At 31.1% G+C, this 22,500-nt stretch overlaps 1 protein-coding gene across 3 annotated transcripts in view; it reads left to right on the top strand.

The window, feature by feature from the left end:
* The window catches only part of LOC124429372 (protein bric-a-brac 1-like), a 360,935-nt gene that overhangs the window by 337,878 nt on the left and 557 nt on the right, over positions 1 to 22,500 (top strand). For all 3 annotated transcript variants that reach the window (XM_046974562.1, XM_046974563.1, XM_046974561.1), the window contains 5 exons: positions 9,247 to 9,304; positions 18,482 to 18,659; positions 20,827 to 20,912; positions 21,581 to 21,820; positions 22,320 to 22,500. The exon at positions 22,320 to 22,500 is cut by the window's right edge and continues 557 nt beyond it. In XM_046974562.1, the coding sequence (XP_046830518.1) occupies positions 9,247 to 9,304; positions 18,482 to 18,659; positions 20,827 to 20,912; positions 21,581 to 21,820; positions 22,320 to 22,500 (743 nt within the window). The remainder of the gene's footprint in view (positions 1 to 9,246; positions 9,305 to 18,481; positions 18,660 to 20,826; positions 20,913 to 21,580; positions 21,821 to 22,319) is intronic.

The following is a 22,500-nucleotide window of genomic DNA, read 5'->3' as shown; positions in this document are numbered from 1 at the left end:
TCTCTCTCTCTCTCTCACTTTCTCTCTTTCTCTCTTTCTCTCGTTCTCTCTCTCTTTCTAGCATGGTCCATAGAAAAGCCACGGGCGATGTCATCGAGCGCGTCGATTTCGACAGCAGTGCACTGGCGCGTTCTGCTACCTGTAGCGTTCGACGATATATAACGTGGTACACGAGCACATACAGATACATACATACATACATACATACATGCATACATACATACATACATGCATGCATACATGTATACGAACGTACGTACGTACGTTCGTTCGTTCGTTCGTTCGTTCGTTCGTTCGCACACGGAACATGGAGAAAAATGGAAAAGCGTCGATCTAAAACGCCAGCTTTCCGAGAACGAAACGGAGAAAGGAAAGAGTTTTGTACGTACGCACTTTGTCCAATAGGGATGAGAAGAGTTAAGAGGAAATGAAAACTCGAACAATAAAAAAGAAAGAAAGGAAGAAAGAGAGAGAGAGAGAGAGAAAGAGAGAGAGAGAAAGAGAGAGAGAGAGAGAGAGAGAAAGAGAGGGAGAGAGAAAACAGGAAGGAAGGAAAGAGACAAAAAAATAGAAAAAATAGGGGACAAAAAAGAAACCACGAGAAAAAAGGGAAAATAAAGAAGGAAAGTAGGACCGAACAAAAAAAAAAAGAAAATGAAGACAAAATATTGTCCATTGAAATCGCTCGAATTATTTCGTTAAAGCAATAATGACGAGGCAGTAGCGAAATGCAACGAATCAGCTTGGCACATCGCGTCATATAAACGCGAAACAATCCGATTCTCGTACCTTTAGTTCTCTCTCTCTCTCTCTCTCTCTCTCTCTCTCTCTCTCTCTCTCTCTCTCTCTCTCTTTCTCTATCTCTATCTCTGTTATACGTAGACGACATATGTGCGTGTGTATATATTCGTTACGTGTGGTCTCCCTCCGGGGGAGACAAGCCAGCCGGCATCAATTTATCGTAAATAAATAAATCTATTTATTCGAGCGCTCTCGTGTGACGGTAGAGTCCTTGTATGCGTGTGCGTCAACGCGAAAGATAAATAGCCGGAGATGACGAGTTTCGAGTATAGATACGCGTGTTAGTTTAAACATTAGGACGAGAGAGACTATCATTCGAGAAAGGGTTACACATGAGGTCCCATTACGTATGTAACGACGAATGATAATCGCCTAAATTCGTTATCTTATTTACATTGTCGTTGCCTTATTTAAGGGGAAAAAAGAAATAGAAAATAAAAAAAGAAGTATAATAAAGAAATAAATAAATAAAGAGAGAAGAAAAATTGGAAACTAAAAGAAAAAAAAAAAAAGAAAACGAGGAAAGAACAACGTTTATACTGTAAATATTAATACATATTAATCTTGTCTATAGAAAATTACTTCCATCGATTATAAGTTGAGAATAAGGAAAAAGAAAGATAATATCATAATAATATTTACGTCTTTTTATATGAAATATTTATTAAGATTTAAAATTAACAATTTCTCATCGCATTGATCAATATATTTTAGCTTTCGAATTCTTCATCCTTGAAAGTTAAAAACTTATCCGACAAGGATAGATCGAATAGAGTATAATTACATGGATAAAAAAAGTTCCATGATTTTAAGAACGCTATTGAAAAATGAAATCGTTATGAATATGAAGATAAAAGAAAAAAAAAATTAAAATAAAGAAATAAAATCGAAACCTTGAATACGATAAAAGAGAGTCGACGAGAGCCTAAAAGTTCGAGTCATGGATACGTCGTAAGTGAGCATAAACGATCTCTCTTTCTTTCTCTATTTCTATCTATGTATTTCTCTCTCTCTCTCTCTCTCTTTCTCTCTCTCTCTCTCTCTCTCTCTCTTTCTCTCTCTCTCTCTCTCCCTCTCTCGTTGGCTGGTACTGCCGCTGGCTCTGCCCCTCCGCCGCCTCTGCCGCCGCCGCCACCACCGCCGCCAGTGCCGTCGTTCTCTCTTTCGTCCGACGTTAATTTAGACGAATTTCATTAGAACAAACGAACTTTGCTAATCCGCGCTAATCTGATTAGAAATTTGCTGCGGCGCTGCATTCTGCTACGTGAAACTCCGAGCGACGCGATGGCGACGCTCACGAGGACGAGGACGAGGATGAGGACGACGACGACGGTGTCGAGGATTGTCGTGTTGACTGAAATCCCTGTGCCTATATCCCTGACTCCCTTCCTTCCTTCCTTCCTTCCTTCATTCCTTCCTTCCTTGTTTCCTCTTTCACTCACTCTATCTTTCTCTTTCTCTTTCTCTTTCTCTTTCTCACAGTAGCAGCTCTCCTATCCTCCACCTCTATCCCTACTCCTATCCTCACGCCTATATCCTTGCCCGGCAAATATTTGCAAGAATTAGCCCCAGAACGACGACTACGACGACTATGACGACGACGAGTACGACTACTACTTCTATTTCTATATTTCTATATCTCTTTCTCTTTATCTCTTTAAATCCTTGACAAAAGATCGATAAGAATTATCCCATAAATAGCTACGGATTTCATGAATGGCGTAGAAAGTGATTTCTTTCATTTCGTTTTAATTTAAACAGTGAAACTATAAGAAATTTTCGTTTCTTTTTTGTTTTTCGCCAATAATATGATTGATACCGACCTATGATCGAAATGATCGTCGAATATTTAATCATATTGTTGTATGTAATTTTAATTTTCATAAATAAATACGTTCTTTACGATAAAGCTTCATGAATAGAATTTCAATTAGATAGGATTTCTGAAATACATTTCTTTTTTTTTTTTTCATTCTTTTTCGATCTATATAAAGGCAAGACCTTGAAAACTTCATTAGATAGAGATGATTATCGAGGATTTGACATTTGTAAGAATGAGAAGAATCTTAAGGAAAGAAAAGAAATGAAAAAAGAATGAGAAGAATATTCGGTGACATAGGGACGATTAACAGGTGTAAAAGCATACGAGAAGATGGATGATATATGAATATGAGAAGAGGAAGAAAGAATATAAGGAAAAAGAGTCAGAAAAAAGAGAGGGAAAGAGAAAGATATATATATATATATATATATATATATATATATATATATATATATATGCGCGCGTGGCCACGCATATGTATATATAGAAAGAGAGAACGACGAAGTATCAAAGTGAGAGGAAAATCTCGCTTTCGTGTAAAACGAGAAAGAGAGAGGAAGAGAGAGAGAGAGAGAGAGAGAGAGAGAGAGAGAGAGAGAAATAGAGACGGAAGCCGCGTATCTCGCTTGGCCATATTTAATTCACGAACCCTCTTCGACCGAGCGTGTGCGGATGCCTCTGTCTTCTCGAGGCCGAGCCTCTGAGAAAGAAAGCGAGGGGAAAGAAGTAGTAGCGACGAGAGGAGCAAACTCTGCTTGACGTTTACGCCCGCGTACCGGAGCGAGAAAAAGAGAAAGAGAGAAAGAGAGAAAGAGAAAGAGAGAAAGAAAAAGAGAGAGAGAGAGAGTTGAAAGAGATAGAATAGAGAGAAGTGGGAGGGACGTAACTTCGCACAGGAAAGGGATATGCAAGCTCGAAGGCCTCATTTCCATTAGCGGCATGCATCATACAGAAAGCGGACTGCTAGCACATAGTCGGTGCCCAGGCTACTACTACCGGCATTGCTGCCGTTGCTCTGGTACTACATGCCGGTCAGAATCGCCACCCCTTTTGTAAAATCTGACGCGTGAACGAATTCTTTTCAATTTTACCGCCTTAATACGTTATCGGATCACGAACGTTCAATCGATTTATATATTATTTTATCATTAGCACGGATTATTATAGAAAAAAAAATATCATCAAGATAACGTAAATTAGGTCACATACGTGATTATTATGAATATATACATACATATATAATATATGTGTAATAAATTTGTCTCTACTAAATAGGTGTATATAATAATAATAATGTTATTATTGTTAATGTTATTGTTATTGTTATTTTTGTTGTTATTATTATTATTATTATTATTATTATTATTCTTATTATTATTATTATTATTATTATTATTATTATTATTATTATTATTATTATTATTATTATTATTATTATTATTATTATTATTATTATTATTATTATTATTATTATTATTATTATTATTATTATTATTATTATTATTATTATTATTATTTCCTTAATCCCATTTATTGGAGTATTAGGCTAATTAGACGAGTTTCTGCCAAGTCTAAAGTACGTCTTCTATATTCAAAAATATTCTCTCTATCGTGCACTATCTTGCACGATCTCTGAACTTCCTCGTATTTATGTGAATATTTATTATTATTATTATTATTATTATTATTATTATTATTATTATTATTATTATTATTATTATTATTATTATTATTATTATTATTATTATTATTATTTTATTATTATTATTATTATTATTATTACTATTATTATTTTGTGTATTATATATTCTAAGAAAAGAGGAAAAATAGAGGAAGGATATCATTTTAATGAGGAATATATAATTATCTATGAATTGCGTTCTAACACTAATGTTTTCTTCATCTAATACTTTAAGTTTTGTGTCATAGAAAATATATTAAACTATTGTATATATATATATATATATATATATATATATATAATATGTATGTGTGCGTGAGTATTTGTAAATAGAGAATGTGAAAATGTTTGATTTATTTTTCTATAAGAATTTGAATAACTTTGTCACTTAAATCAGAAATATCGATACGACACTAAGAAAGTGAATTTTGTATGCCAGCAAATAGTTCTCTCTCTCTCTCTCTCTCTCTCTCTCTTTTTTTTCTCTGTCTCTTTCCCGCTCTGGCGCATGCGCGCTCTCCGTTTCGGAAGAAAGACGTAGAGCCGAAAATAATATACGAGGTCGATTATTCTGGGAAAAAGAAGAAGACGATAGAGAGAGAGAGAGAGAGAGAGAGAGAGAGAGAGAGAGAAAGTGCACGAGCTCCCTTGCAATTTTCTCGTCAATGCACACGTCAGACTGCACGTCGTACGTTCTTCGACGTTATTCTCTCTCTCTCTCTCTCTCTCTCTCTCTCTCTCTCTCTCTCTCTCTCTCTCTTTCTCTCCTACTCGCTATCTCTATCCCACCCTTCTTTTTCTATTCCTCGACTGCACCGTCACAGGGACACGAGACAATGAAAAATGCACGCGACACGATATACTGCTTGCACGTCCGAACTACGACTGCACTGGCGTTCACTTTCTCTCTCGTGTCCACTCTCCGTCTCTTTTCTCTCTCTCTCTCTCTCTCTCTCTTTCTTTCTCTCTTTTGCTCTCTCTATCTCTCTCTTTCGTTTCGACATGCATTTGCCAGAAACGGCTACGGTCTGTTCGATAATTCTTTGTGTGGTTTAGCTCGAGATGCGTGCAGCCGTCGCCGGCAGCGGTCGCTTCTCGAAATTACGCTCATCCCCCGATTTTACCTATGAGAGTAAAAGAGTAAGAGAAAGAAATAGAGAGAGAGAGAGAGAGAGAGAGAGAGAGAGAGAGAGGAAGATCCTCATGGTTAACTTCGAATTATATATGTATGTATGCATGCATGTCTAGTTACTCCTTTTCTACAACACTAAATACATATTGGTTATTTCAATTGTATCTTACCAATTTCTCTTTTTTTTTTATTTTTTTATTGCTAAATACAAATGAGATCCAATATTAAATGTAAATCTATATAAATATATATATATATGTATCTTGTTATACATAATATATATATATTATAGATATATATATATATATATATATATATATATATATATATATATCATGTTTTTCCTAAATCGTACTATCGGAAGATATTTTATATCACACATATCGTACAAGTTATCATTACCGTGTTATCTTTCTAACGAAAAAGAAAAAAAAAGGGAAGATCATTTTCATTAACGATAACATATGTTAATATTAACGTAAATATGTTATTTAATAATTAATATCATCTTTTTTTTTTTTGTTAACCGATAAAAATATCACGTTACTCAGACGTTCATTTTCATAATTAAACTTTTTATTATTTTCATCCAGAAATTTATTATCTTAAAACAAAAGATATGGTTTAACAAGTTTATGAATTTTTTATGCCATATTATAAAAATATTTACAACAAATTGATTCATTCTTTGAAGAAAAAGAAAAGATCGTTGAATCAAATAAGAAAATAGGGTTAAAAAAGTATCTTAAGTGATACAATCTCTTCTATGTGTATATATTTTACATGAAATGCTCGTAGATGTAAAGATAAAGAAATAGAGAGAGAGATAGAGAGAGAGAGAGAAGATAATTCATTATTTGTTTGATATACGCACAATTAAATTAACGGAGAGAGAGAGAGAGAGAGAGAGAGAGAGAGTTTCCTTCTTCTTTTCTAAATCTCAGTCCTCTCTTTTTCTTTTTCCAATACGTTATATTTTAGACTCTCATCGATTCTTATTCTTCTTCCTTTTTATTCTCTCTTGGTTTATCCACATTCTCCGATCTATCTATCTTTCTATCTATCTATAGTCTCTCTTTTTCCCGCTCCCATCCTCCTTCGAGACAAATAATGGGCAGAGGGTTTATTTTACTGAACTGAGGCGAGTGCACTCGAGATAGAGAGGAAAGAAAGAGATAGAGATTGTTTTAGAGAGATAAAGAGAGAGAGAGAGAGAGAGAGAGAGACAGAAAGAGAGAGTTTGGTGAAAAAATTTCCGCTCCGCTTCGCCGGTTTTAAACAAAAAGCCTTTAGTTGGCCCAACAAACTCGTGGATCAACAGAACTTTTTCTTCGAGTGGGTCCGAGGCAGTTCGCGCTGCTTGCGCGTTTATCCCTCTCCGAGGGAAAAAAAAAATAGAAGAAAGATAGAAATAGAAAGAGAGAGAAAGAGAAAAAGAGAGAGACAGAGAGAAAGAGAGAAAAAAAGAGAACTAAGCAATGATAGCTATAGTAGTATTAACGGTGATAACCCCCCCAATGATGGAAAAGGAAGAGCAAAATAAAAGAAAAAAAAAAAAATGAACAAAAAAAGAGAAAGAAAAAGGAATGAAGAAAGGTACGATTGGCGTTGAATTGCTGCTGCTATTGCTACCGCTACTGGTACTGCTAATGTTGCTGCTGGTACTGAAGCTGTGGCCGATGGACTGGGCCGGTTGGTTATCAAACCACCACTAAAAAACGCGAGGAAGCGCGCGTCGATGATGAGACCCTTAAAAATTAATTTGAAAAGTCGGTTGGCGAGAGAGGACTCCTGAAAAACGCTTCGGTATATGAGGTGGAAGTTAGGAGGTAGAGAAGGTGAAGGAGGTGGAGATGGTAAAATTTGGAGGAGTAAGTTCCTTTTTCGCGTCGCAACGACGAACCGAGCCAACCGGAGAGATATAAAGGTGGTATAGAGGAGGTGGTGGTAAGAGGAGGTAGAGATATGATGGTGGGAGGTAGAAGCGAAACTGAAGCTTGAGGAAACCCGAGGAAGAGTCGGCGGCGATTCTATTGCAGAAATCGCGAAATGCCGCGAGAGAGAGAGAGAAAGAGAGAGAGAGAGAGAGAGAGAGAGAGAGAGAGAAGAGTATACGGAGGGAAACTTTCGAAATGAAGCAACTTTGCGTGTGTCTTGCGCTTTCGACGCGTCTCGCAACCCCCTTTTCATGGAAAAGCCCAGAAAGCCTCACATATTAGCAAAGTTGTCGGCGGAGGCGCCCAGAACCTCCTCTTGTTCCCTACTCCCCCCCTTACCTACCTCCTACCTCTCTCTTTCTCTCTCTCTCTCTCTCTCTCTCTCTCTCTCTCTCTCTTTCTATCTATTTTTCTCTATCTCTCTTGCTCTCTCTCTCTCTCTCCCTCTCTTTTAACTCTTCAAACTGTTCTTGTTCTTCTTCTTCTTATTCTTCTTATTGTTCTTCTTCTTATTCTTCTCGCGATATCGACGTTAAAATTTGTTCTCGCATCTGTCCATCCATCCATCCATCCATCCATCCATCCATCCATCCATCCATCCATCCATCCATCCATCCATCCATCCATCCATCCATCCATCCTTCTATCCATCCATCCATCCATTCATCCAACCATCCATCCATCCATCCATCCATCCGTTCGTACGTTCGTTCGTTCGTCTCGCTTATTGGTCAAACTGAGATAAAATCTCGTGATTCTTAGCTCGAAGAAGAAAAGGGGATGGTTTTACTAAAATCTTCATTTCATAGGCCAGGCCTCCCCTTCCTCAGATTTCCACTTTATTTCTTCTTTATCGTTACTTCCCCATTGTGTACTCAGGAGATGCTAAAGTTTTATTTTACTTTATTCCCAGATTTGTATATATATGTATATATATATATATATATATATTTTTTTTTTTTTTCCACTTGAGGTTGTCTTTTTTTTCTTTTATTTATTATTTAAGCCTGGATATACACTTGAATACCGGTTTCCTCAAGTATAATTTGTTTCTTTTCATTCTTGTGAAAAGAAACTTACGATATCGTGTAAGTTGAGGATAAAGAAAAAAGGAAAAAGGAAAAAAAAACTTGCGGCACTTAGGTGAAAAAAAGGAAAGGAGTGGTATAATAGAAATTCAAATAAGCCAGATCTGTTGTTTTTTTTATTGTAAACACGGAAAGAACACTTTTATAATAATATTATTTTATTTTTTATTCGTATATTTGTTATTTTTTTTTATATTTTTTTTTTTTTTTATATTTTCTTCTCCAATAAGCATTTAAATTTGTTTTCTAATATAATTTCTTCGTTTTTATATTGCAATATTTTTTTAATTAAAATATAAAATCTCATAAATCTTAGTACAAAAGAGTTGAATGTAATCTACTCCTCCGTAATCTGTAAATCTGTAAATCCGTAAATCTGTCTAACTCTGATTTTGTTTTTTTATTATTATAATTCCATTAATTAATAATTTATTATTATTATTAATAATATCGATTTACATTATTTCTAGATTTATATATTGATATAAATTTTATTTAAATTTGTTACTCTTTCAAATATTATTTATTCCTTTTCAATCTTAACTCGATAAAGTTAAAAGAAAAAAGTACATACACATTAAGTTTCATATTCAATGAATAATTTATTCAATCAGAAAACTAATTTCTAACTAACAACCTCATAATGCTGTTAGTATCTTAATGATACAGTGATCATTGTCTTAACAAAAGTTAGACGCAATAAATGATCTAAAATTCTAGAAATATACTAAGAAAAAGACCAACGGACTCGTCTAATCTTAGCCTTTCTTTTTTCTTTGTTTCAGGCCAAGTTGTTGGAATCGTCCCACGCTTGGCTCGGTGCCTCCACCTCCAGTATAGCAGGTGAGTTTCATACCGTATTGTCCTCTCAGAGTCAAATGCATCTATCAATTCGCCCACCCTATAAATTTTATTAATAATAATAATTTCAGGAGAACTTTGCTTACCGATTACTTCAACTTCCTTTTATCTTTTTTACTATTTCTATTTAAATTAATAATTATTTGTATATATATATATATATATATATATATATATATATATATACAAATAAATGTGTATGTGTGAAAAATAATTATTACTTTTATTATTATTTACACAGCATTTTATTACTATTTACACGAAAAATAAAAATTTTTTTTCATTTCTATATACATGTAGAAGAAAAATGATCTTATAATTGTTATCATTGTTATTTTTTTTTTAATCATAATTTGTTATAATTATATATATATACTCTTTACTATTGTATTTATTACTAATTAACAAAATAATAAAATATAATGTAAATAATAACGATAACAATAATAATTATTATCATTCACACGAAAGATAAAAATTATTTTCTTCTTTTCTTCTCTTACAACTAATAGAAAGTGAAAAAAGAGAAAAGGAAAGTGAAAGAGCTAGTAAAAGAAAAAGAAAAAGAAACAAAAAAACAAAAAAGAAAAACAGGAAAAAAAGACAGAAGCAGAAAGTGATGAAGAAAAAGGTGTGCTCTCGAACACGATCGGTTTTTGAGGGACGTAAAGGAAAATAGAGAAAGAGAGAGAAAGAGAGAAAAGTTTAGCAATGGAGAAAGAGAGAAAGAGAGAAAAGAAAGAAAGGAGTAGTGTCGTTACACCGGCAATAATAAAGCGCAGTGGAATGCGTTTTGCTTTAATATAGAAAGCAATTTAGATAGACGACGAAACGACGGGCGGGCATCGGTTTAATAGCAGCGATAACGCGTTCTCGCAATTCGTGACGCTCGCAAACGTAGTCGCGAATCTTTCGCACACGCGGCTACCCTTCCTTTCCGAGTTTCACGGTAAATCGAGCACGACTACGAGCACGTTGACGACTACGACAACGACTACGACGACGACGACGACGATGACGACGACGACGACGACGACAACGACGACGACGACGAGGACGAGGACGACGTCGGAAACTTCGAACTCTCTCGTTACGCGTCTCAAATCGATTCAAGAAGCCCTACCAGCAAGGAGTATTATTTCTTAGGAAAAATTTACATTTCGTGTTCGCGTTTTTTTGCAAGAGAAAAAGAGAGAGAGAGAAAGAGACAGAGACAGAGAGAGAGAGAGAGAGAAAAAGAGAGAAAGAGAGAGAGAGAGAGAGAGAGAGAGAGACTTTCATTGCCTGACCGCATTTTCTTTGATTTTACTACCTTCTACATTTCACTCGAGATTTGATAAAACTCGTTCTTTCCTTTATTACCTCCGACTGTTGTTTTTATTCACTTTTACTCGGATATTTATGTTTCGTGTATCCTATACCTTCCCTTGAAATCTTTGAAAATTTTTATTTCAATTAGAGTATTTTGCAAGATAGAGAGAAAGATAGATAGATAGATAGATAGATAGATAGAGAGAGAGAAAGAGAGAGAGAGAGAGGGGGGTAAAAAAATAGAAAAAAAAGAATGAAAATTCTTCTCTTTCTCTCCCTCTCTCTCTCTCTCTCTCTCTTTTTCTCTCTTTCTCTCTTTCTCTCTCTCTCTCTCTCTCTCTTTTTCTCTCTCTTACATCCGCCAACATCGTTCATTATTCGTCTCGAAAACTTCAGAGAAAGATTTCTTCGCAATCATCGAAATCGCCGTTGGTTCCTTTTTATCGTAGTTCCTCCTTTAATCCTTCAATAGTTATTACACTATCCCACTTGATTTGTTGTTTCATTCTTATCTTCCTTTAATTTCTCTTAGATTAAGAGAATAGAGAAGAAAAAAGAGTGAAGACGTTTACTCGTTGCTTAATCCTTAATGAAATAAAAAAGAAATTAAAAAAAAAAAAGAAAAAAAAAAAAAAGAAAAATAATCCTTTCTATATCCTAGGACTCGCTGTTCTTGTTCTTCTAACTAATGAAACGAGGTCGTTTATTGTTATTATTATTATTATTGTTATTATTATTATTATTGTTATTGTTATTGTTATTCTTCTTCCTCTCGAAAGAGAGACAGATATATCGGTAATGATAGGAAAGAGGGGAAAGAGACAGAGACAGATAGAGAGATAGAGAGAGAAAGAGAGAGAGAAAGAGAGAAGATAGAGAGAGAGAGAGAGGGAGAGAGAAAGAGAGAGAGAGAGAGGGAGAGCTAGAGCTAGAGATAGATAAAGAGAAAAAAAAAAGGGGGAATCCGAAAATCGCATGACTATTTTCTAGCTGACTATACGAGCCTGCTGAAGCTGAAGGCACCTACGTGGACTCGGCATGACCTTCAAGAAGCAATCGAGGCTGTGGTTACCCAAAAGATGAGGTTCACACAGGCATCAACGAAGTATGGTATACCTAAGGGCACCCTATACGACAACATCCTTGGTAAATCGAAGAGGATGATGGTTCTCGAGGAAGCTGGTTTAAATTCGAACGAGGAAACGGCCGTCCTTGAATTTTGTTGCGACATAAGCATTAGCCCATATAATCGACGAACGAAAAAGTCCCTTAACGTGATATTAAACTTCGTTGAAAAGTTAAGACGAAAACGCGATCCTGGGTTCGTCTTTACCGGGCTCTCGGGTTTTCGTTGGTGGTGGGCATTTTGTAAGAAACACTCTATAGTGTCCTTGTATTTCAACGATGAAAATGAGAACGAATGACCGGAGAAGATGGCCGATGACACTCATCTTCATCGCCAACGAGAGCGACGACGACGACGAAAACGACCACGACCACGACCACGACCACGACCACGACTACGACTAAGATCTCGACCTCGTCCACGACCACGACTACGACCTCGTCCACGTCCACGACGACGACCACGACATCAGCGATACACTTAGAAAGCAACATAGAGCAGAGAGAGAGAGAGAGAGAGCCGATCTAGGATATGGATATTTTAATAAACTTTTTGTAAATTAATTCAATACGTAATGTATGTAACTATGCGAGTGACCAAGATTGTCATGTGAAGGTAATTTATGTTTAATCCTTATAATACCTTTATAAGTTTTTCGGGTATCGTTGAAAAATATCTTTTGAAATATGTGCGATTTTATGAGAAACACGTTTAAGTTAACGTGTTTTTCTTAAAAATGAAAATGTTTCATGTATTTTTGTTTTCCTTATGTTATTTTATTTTCATTTTGAAATATTTTACTTTCGTAATCGAAACGATTATTTTTCAAAAATGAAATAAAATGTCATTACGTGTATTTGAGTTGTGTTAAAAATGAAAAGCCAGAGTTCTAGGGTATTAAAAGGGTTAAGATTAAATTTTCCCTTCCAAAAAAAAAGAAAGAGAAAAGAAATTTGACAGCAAGATTGGTCAATCAATCAACGTTATCTCTTTCACGGATGAATTTTAAGAGTCCTTTCAAACTTTATCAACATGAAAAAGGAAAGAAAAAGAAAAAAAAAAGAAAAGAAAGAAAAGAAAGTAGAAGTTTGAATTACAATGAAATTATAAAAAAAAATGTGGAATCGTTGATAACTTGAAATATAAATTTTCTTTAATCAGTGTCTATTTTTTATATCACATATGTTTAAATGTCGTGGATTGTATTTATAAAAGGTCACTCAATATTTTTTCATATTTGTAACAAAACTGTTAGATATATGTACGTCGACTAAACTATATATAATTCTTATTCTTCAAGTAAGCGTGATTTATTAAGATGCTACAAGTGCCTTCCGCTTGATCGTCTTCCATTGGATATTAATTAATTAGTTAATTAATCGTATGTACCTAAGAACGAACGTAAAAAAAGACGCATTAAATGCATTCCATTTATATAATTAACGAGAAACGCGGTTGAATTATTGTATATAATCAACAATATATAGATATATATCTGCGTGTCGTAATTTTCGATTTAACGCTCGATGATATTGAAAAGATTTGTATTTTTTGAGATATAAATTTTTATCTTTTTCCTTTTTTTTTTTTGTTTCACTACATAAAAGATAGAGAAATGATCGATGTAAATTTTTAGAAAAGTTATAACGCTTATATTAATTATCAATGTTAATACACAATGCATAATGATTTTCAACGATATTAGAATTCATGATATTCTAATATTAGATTAATACGTCATAGCTATGATGACGTATCATAGTAATAAAGAGAAAGAAAGAAATGATGAATGAAAAAGCGAGACAGAGATAGATAGAAAGAGAAAGAGAAAAAGAGAGAGAGAGAGAGAGAGAGAGAGAGAGAAAGGGAAATAATTTTTTGCGAAAGATTTATTTGACACATTGCAATTAAAATACTCTATTTGACGATTCGTATAATATTTTTTTTCTTTATTTTACGAATTGTTACGTTATGTTATGCTTACTATTAGAAACTTAACTCAAAGTCATAAAACGAAGTTACACATATGTATATGTATATATCGAGAAAAAAAAAAGAGAAAAGAGAAAAAAAAGGAAAAAAAAAGAAAAGAAAATAATACATGTAAAGTTTTGTTACGTGTCATGAGTACAATACGTAATACATATAAACGTACTCTCACATAGATAAAGCAAATCGTTCGATCACAAAGGTCGAAACTTTTTCATTTCTTAATTTAGCATCATTCGAGAAGTTCGATCGTAATAAAATCGTAATTATTATCTTCGATGACATAAATAACATATCCCATTAACGATAATTAATCATTAATTAAAACATTTAAAGAAAGATATAATAATTCGTAGATATTAGCCGGGACGTACATATTATAAGGGACTAGTAAAAAATGAAAGAATTTAAAAATTAATTAAAATCACGTTTATGTGAAAAGAATTAGAAAAAGAACATTCCATACGTTATAATTTACTTTATTTGAAGTTAAGGAAAGAAATATAAGAAAAAGAATAGAATAGAAAAAGAAAAAGGAAAGGAAAGGAAAGGGAAAAAAGAAAAAGAAGAAAAATAAGAGAAAAGATTTTCTAACGTAATAAAATTTCTAATCTATTAAAAATTATTAACGAAAGATTTAAAAATGAATTAGAATCGTTTTGTTGGAGTAAAATTATAAAAAACATTCTTAACGTTAATACTCTTTTACTTAATTTCTTTACTTCAATAGAAAGAAAGAAAGAAAGAAAGAAAGAAAGAAAGAAAGAAAGAAAGAAAGGAAGAAAGACAGAGAGAAAGAGAGAAAGAAAGAAAGAAAGAAAGAAAGCAATAAAGGAAGGAAGCAAAAGAAAGATCTTCTAACGTTGAATTATATTTATCTATTATAGATTGTTCTCCCATATTTGTTCTCGTTATTTTTTTTTCTTTCTTCTATCCATCTCAAATCTATTAAAAATATTACCGCGTTGCGCGAGTGCGTGTGCGCTTATACGTATGTGTGTAAAGAGTATGCGTATGTCCACGTATATGTCATCATCACTGTGATAAATAAAAATTAACAAAAAACAATGTAAAAGGAATCAAGAAAAATGAGAGACTTTGTGAGAGAGAGAGAGAAAGAGAGAGAGAGAGAGAGAGAAAGAGAGAAGAGAGAGAGAGAGAGAGAGAGAGAGAGAAAGAGAGAGAGAGAGAGAGAGAGAAAGAGAGAGAGAGAGAGAGAGAGAAAGAGATAAATATATATATATATATATATATATATATATATATACATACATATTATATATATATATAGATATATAAATAGAGATAAAGATAAAAGGAAATATATATGTATCACGCGATATTCCAAGTCTAGACTATTAAGAAATGCGTTTGTACGAAGGAGACGATAGATCATGAAAGTATAACGAGGGCGCTTCGTTTTACGGAATCAAATCTTGCATTTGGATTAAATTATCACAGTCGACTTTTCCGCTTTAGCAAAGGGAAATTAGAAGTGGAAAAGAAATTCGAAGGAATAAGACGTTTAAATAACTCCCTTCTCTTACCTTTCGCGCTCAATAACCCATAACTTTCTCCCACTCTAGCCTCCCTCCATCCTGTTCCTTTACCCCAACAACTCACCGTCACTTGGCCACGCTCTCAATCGTTTTTAAGCTATCCATGAAACAAACTTCTAAAGATAGAAAAACGTAAACTCTTTTCTATACTCGTTAGAGACGAACATGCGCATTAAAGCGTAAGCGTGAGCGCGTGCCCGCGCGCTCGCGCTCGTATTTCCAATGAATTGTATTAATCGTCAAATTGGAGGAGGCTTAATTAAACTCAATAACTTAACTATTAAATAATCGTTGTGAATTAAGGCCATTCGTGCCATACTGGGTGCTGTTCTCGATATATATATACATATATATATATATATATATATATATATATATATATATACATATATATATACTATATATATATATACTATATATATATATATACTATATATATATACTATATATATATACTATATATATATATATATATATAGTAGATGATCATGATGCATGTAGAACTACGATGTGTATACTACGTAAATACGCGTATGACGAGTGTGTGTATGGGAGAGAAAAAGAGAAAGAGAAAGAGAGAGAGAGAGAGACAGTAAGTTTCTCTGTATGTATGTATGTAGAATATATGTGTGTATGTGTATATGTATACGTGAGAGTTATTATGTACCGAGTAATGTTCGTTCTTCTTGGTTCTTCTCCTCGGAAAAAAACTTCTTCTTCCGGAAAAAAACGTGCACGTAAATTCACACTTTAGAAAAGTCTCAACTCGAGGAGAAATTGTTTTCTTTCTTTTTTTCTCTTTCTTTCTTTCTTTCTTTCTTTCTTTATTTATTTATTTATTTCTTTTTTTCTTTTCTTTTTCTTTGATTACTTTTTATTTTTATCTTTTTTCTCTTCTTAATCTTATTTTTTATTTCTTTTTTTTCTTTTTTGTTTCTTTTCTCCTTCCTTTTTCTCTTTTTTTATTTTTGTAATATTCGTCTTGACAAAATTAACGAAAGGACTGGGTGATGAATGCTTTTTAATATTTAAACTGTGTCCTCTTTCCAATATTAATCTTGATTATAAACTCGTTTATATTAAAATTAAGCGAGTAATTCGAATAAATGTTGAGTAGTGAGTGTGAGAGATTGAGAGAGAGAGAGAGAGAGAGAGAGAGAGAGAGAGAGAAAGAAATTCTAGACTACTTCGAATTTCTGTAAGCAATGATTGTAATAATGATGATGCAATAATTATATAGCGACGATAGCCCAATTAGTATTTAACATTAGTAAGTAAATAACAATTATTATTATTAATGATTATTATTATTATTATTATTATTATTATTATTATTATTATTATTATTATTATTATTATTATTATATTATTATTATTATTATTATTATTATTATTATTATTATTATTATTATTATTATTATTATTATTATTATTATCACTACTGCTACTACTACTATTACTATTACTATTATTTTATTAATATTATTGTATAATTATTACTTATTATTATTATTATTATTATTATTATTATTATTCTTACTTATTATTATTATTATTATTATTATTATTATTATTATTATTATTATTATTATTATTATTATTATTATTATTATTATTATTATTATTATTATTATTATTATTATTATTAATACGTTTCCTCTCTATTTTCTTTTCTTTTCTTTTCTTTTTAACGCTAAACCTACCGACACTTCATATATACCTAATTCCTAGCGCGTCCGGTCAAATGATCGATCTTAAAACATCTTATATTTCTTAATTTAGAATGATAATAATATTCAATTTGATACTGGAAAAATATAGTTTCTCTTATTTAAAAGTAAATAATTTACATTTTATTCGTCGTAAGTAGTAACCTGCGCAGACAAATGTTTATGGAAAAAAACAGTAACGTGAGTACGGATAGATTGATTTAAACATTTTCAATTTGTAATGACTTTATAGTTTCAAAATTGACTCTTCGTGATAATATTATTATAAAAATATATAAATCGTTCAACCGATTAAATGATCGGTTGTAATAGGTATAACAGACTACAAGTTTTTCATAGAAAACGAATAATAAAGGAAAGAAGTGAATATTGAAAAATATATTGTAACGTTTATTATAGAAAAAGTTGTGAAGTTTAAAGACGTTGTAATTAAGTTGTATATAGGAAATTCTAATCGAAATTTTAAATTCTAATCGGTCATTTGACCGATCCGTAGTAGGTTTAGTGTTAAACGATTGAGCTTGTTTTGTTACAAATTGGAACGCATCTTTGTAACGATTGTATAAACGACGACAATACAATCGATACGTTATATAATAATTAACAGGTTATATAATAATTCATTTAACCTTTGAACTACATACCTTGTACCTTTCTTAAGATTCTTCACTTTACAGGAAATCTACAATGTTGAAGGTATAAGAGAGAGAAAGAGGGAGAGAGAGAGAGAGAGAGAGAGAGAGAGAGAGAGGGAGAAAAACATATATGGATCTTACAAAAGTCGAAAACTCAACTCGAATTTTTAAAGCGAAAAAGTATCGACTAATAAAAAAAAAAAATGTAACAAAAAACATATTCGTTTCAGCTCTGCTACGCGTCACATTTTGCGCGTTACAATCGCGCTTCCATCGACATGCGTATTTATTTATTTTATTCTTTTTTTTCTTCCTTTATATACATATATATATACTTTTTTTTTTTTTTTTTTTTTTTTTTTTTTTTTTTTTTTTTTTTTTTTTTAATTTATTTTTCTATTTTCTTTTTTTTCTTTGTTTCCAACATAAACGAGGACGTAGAAATTAATACGTAAAAAAAAAACAAAAAAAAGGACGCAAACGACAAAAAGTAAAAAATAAAGAAAAAAAGTAAATAGAGAAAACGAGAAATTCCGAAATTAAATCGGAATTTTTTAACGTTTCCGTCACTGTAATACCGTTTGTGTAGTACTATTCTATATACGCGTTGTTTTATATGTACATATAGATATATATATATATATACATATACACACCCATACATATATGTATATATGTGTGTATCTGTTTATGTGTATGTGTATGTGTATGTGTATGTGTATATGTACACATTAATTTGGCGTTTACAAAAAACCATTGACTAATTGTTTTCTCTCCGTTTTTTTCCACGGGGGGACGTTAACTAGCAGACAGCTACCAGTATCAGCTGCAGTCGATGTGGCAGAAATGTTGGAATACCAATCAGAGCCTAGTCCACAATCTACGCTTCCGTGAACGTGGCCCATTGAAATCTTGGAGACCGGAGACAATGGCGGAAGCGATCTTCAGTGTCCTCAAAGAAGGACTTTCATTGAGTCAAGCAGCGAGGCAAGTTTTTTCTAATTTTCTTATCATTCATTATCTAACATTTAATTCGGTATAAAAGAAAAAAGAAAGAAACACAAAAAAAAACAAGCAAACGAAAGAAAACAAAGGAAAGCAAAAGTAAGAAAGATGATGAGTTGTTTTTATTGTTCATTTTATTTTAATATTTAATTCTAAATAAAAAGAAAGAGACATTTTTTTAATTCAGTTTTCTAAAATCAAGTATATATATATATATATATATATATATATATATATATATATATATATATATATATATATATATATATATATATATATATATATATATATATACATGTATTGTTATTATTATTATTATTATTATTATTATTATTATTATTATTATAAAAATTATATGTACATTATAATTATGATTAATTATTAATGTCAAAAAATGGAAAAGGATATTTTTTTTTAATTCAAGTTTCTAGAATGAAATAATTAATTTATAATATATATTGTTATTATTATTACTATTATTATTATTATTATTATTATTATTATTATTATTATTATTATTATTATTATTATTATTATTATTATTATTATTATTATTATTATTATTATTATTATTATTATTATTATTACTATTATTATTATAGAAATTACATATAAATTATAATTATGATTAATTATTAATATCAAAAAGTGAAAGGAGGCATTTATTTTTTATTCAGATTTCTAGAATCTAGTAATTAATTTATAATATATACATTATTATTATTATTATTATTATTATTATTATTATTATTATTATTATTATTATTATTATTATATATAAATTATAATTATGATTAATTATTAATGTCAAAAAACGAAAAAAGATATTTTTTTAATTCAGCTTTCTATAATCAATCAATTTATAATATATGTATATATAATGTTATTATTATTATTATTATTATTATTATTATTATTATTATTATTATTATTATTATTATTATTATTATTATTATTATTATTATTATTATTATTATTATTATTATTATTATTATTATTAAATTATAAATTATAATTATAATTATAATTAATTATTAATATTATTTACGGATAACCGGTGTGTACATGAAACATTCGACGGATATATATATAATTTCTTGGAAAATTTTCTGGTACACTGACCTATATAATTTCTTAGAAAATTCTCTAGCACAGTGACCTATATAATTTCTTGGAATAACATTTGCTCGATGTCAAGGTAGAAAAAACAAAAAGAAAAAAAGAAAAGAGAAAGAGAGAGAGAAAGACAGAGTGAGTGACAGAGATAGAGATAGAGAGAGAGAGAGAGTGAGAGAGAAAGAGAAAGAGAAAGATAAATTTATATATATTGTATACGTCCTCGAATTCGATGAACTCAAATTCTTTGTCCTTTTCTATCTTTTTCTCTTTTTTCTTCTCTTTCACTCTCTCTCTCTTGAGCTCGAAACTGAGAAATTCGTCGAGTAAAAAAAAAATTACTGTTTTGCCTTGGTGCTTTGTACATATTACATAAATATTACCATAACTGTATTTCTCTGTATAATACATGTGTCATTTCTTGGAATTAACTACTTCGAAGTAGGTTAGCTGAATTCATAAAAATGAATGATCGATCTGGTAACATATAACGATGTGTGTGTGTGTGTGTATTTCTTTCTCCTTTTTTTTTTTTGAAGAAGTAAATATTCAAATTAATATGATATCTTCGAATGTGTAGTTCTTTCTGTTTTATTTTATTTCTTTTTTTTTTTTATTTCTTTTCTTTCTTTCTTCCTTTCCTTTTATTTTTAAACTTTATCACTCACAGCCATCGGAAATTTTGCCAATTAATAAATAAAATATATTTATTTACGCAAGATTTAATAAACATTTTATAATAATATATAACTAGATATCTTGGAAAAGTTTTATTTAATGTCTTTATTTTACACGTTTGAAAATTCATTAAAATTTGTTTTAATACGATAAATAACGTTTATTCAAACATGCTGTAATATTCTTAGAGCGATAAGAGAGTACGTTCGAAAGATAAATCTTTCAAGATAAAAATCTTTCTCAAGATTTAAAGATATTGATAAATATGACGACGAAAATTTCTTTGGAAAAATAAATATACGAATTGTGAAAGATTGTTAAAACGTTTAATAATACATTATCTTTTTCTTCGCAGAAAATACGACATCCCTTATCCGACATTCGTCCTCTATGCGAACAGAGTTCACAACATGCTAGGTCCTAGCGCTGATGGTGGGGCCGGTGAGTATTAGTTACTCCTTTTAAGTTTTTTCTCCGTAGTATTTCGTTCTCCAATCCCTACAACCATGTGATACCACCCCCTCCAAAAAAAAAAACAAAAAAAGAAACAAAAAATAAGAAAGCAAAGGAAAAAGAGAAATAAAAAGATATGAAATAAGAAAAGGAAAACAAAATATCCTGCAGAAATCCAATATGTTGATTATAAAAATTAATTAAATAATATCATTATAAGCAGTTACATAATACGTTTATACATATATTATGTATACATATATTATATACATATTTACATATATAATATTATCTAATTTATTACATTTTTTATATATACGTACTTTATTACTATACATAATTTATTACACGATATATATATATATATATATATATATATATATATATATATATATATATGTAAATTCCGAAGAATTCATTTTCGTTTATATATATACATATATATATGTTTGTGTAAATTATATAATAAAGAATTACGATGAAATTACAAAAAAAAATAAAATAAAAAACACATTAGTAAGATTAATCCAAATTATGAATGATTTTGGAACAATACACGAGAAATGAGGCTGGCTACTATAATAGACGAATAAAAATATATAAAATTTGATTTAGAATAAATCATTCGTCTTTTATCATGGTTTCGTTTAATATAGATTTGCGGCCGAAAGGAAGAGGACGACCACAAAGGATTTTACTCGGCGTTTGGCCAGACGAACACATTCGTGGTGTCATTCGGGCAGTTGTCTTCAGAGACGGTCATTCTCCACATATTGTTAAAGAAGAACCGGCATCGATGTATCCGACTTTAGCAAATTATGCGGCTTGCAATGGACCAGAAGGAGCGGTCAGTCCTGGTGCTGCTGCCGCTGCGGCGGTGGCTGCTGTTGCTCAAGGTATTTTTTTAATGTTTTAAATTAGATGATATATACGTACATATAAATATCTATAAAATTACGATTTAAGAAGGAAAAATAGAATCCATTTAATTTTAAATTAAGTTTTAATTTAAATTTTAATTTAATTTAACTTTTAAGTTAAATGATTAAATAGTTTCTTTAAAAGAAAATTAAAACAAATTTACGATCTAAATGTTACTATAATAATAGCACATTACACTTGTATCAAACTTTACTACATTTACTATACATTTGACAAATATAATAAGGATTACATTTGGATGTTTATTACGAACTATAACAAATTTCATATGAGTATAAATAAAAGGAAAAAAAAAAAAAGAAAAAAAGAAAAATCCATTAGATCTTCGTTCAAAAACAAAGATACAACTTGGGTCATTCAAAAGTATCAGAGCAAATCCTAAATAAAGCAACGCTATGTATATATACAAACATACACACATATATATATTAAAAATCTAATCATTGTTTTCAGGTCTAAGGCATCAAATGTGTAGTATGGTAGCAGCGGCACACTCGCAGCACGACATGATGGCGACGAACCTATCGACAAGCCTATCGACGAGTCTCACGTCGAATCTCCAAGCTGCGATGCAAGCGAGTCAGCATCACAACAATAATGTGAGCGGTATCGGTAGTAACAATGGAGCCGGAAT

Source organism: Vespa crabro, chromosome 15, assembly GCF_910589235.1.
Source record: "Vespa crabro chromosome 15, iyVesCrab1.2, whole genome shotgun sequence".
In the NCBI taxonomy this organism is placed as follows: Eukaryota; Metazoa; Arthropoda; class Insecta; order Hymenoptera; family Vespidae; genus Vespa; species Vespa crabro.
This window is presented reverse-complemented; position numbering and strand designations above follow the sequence as displayed.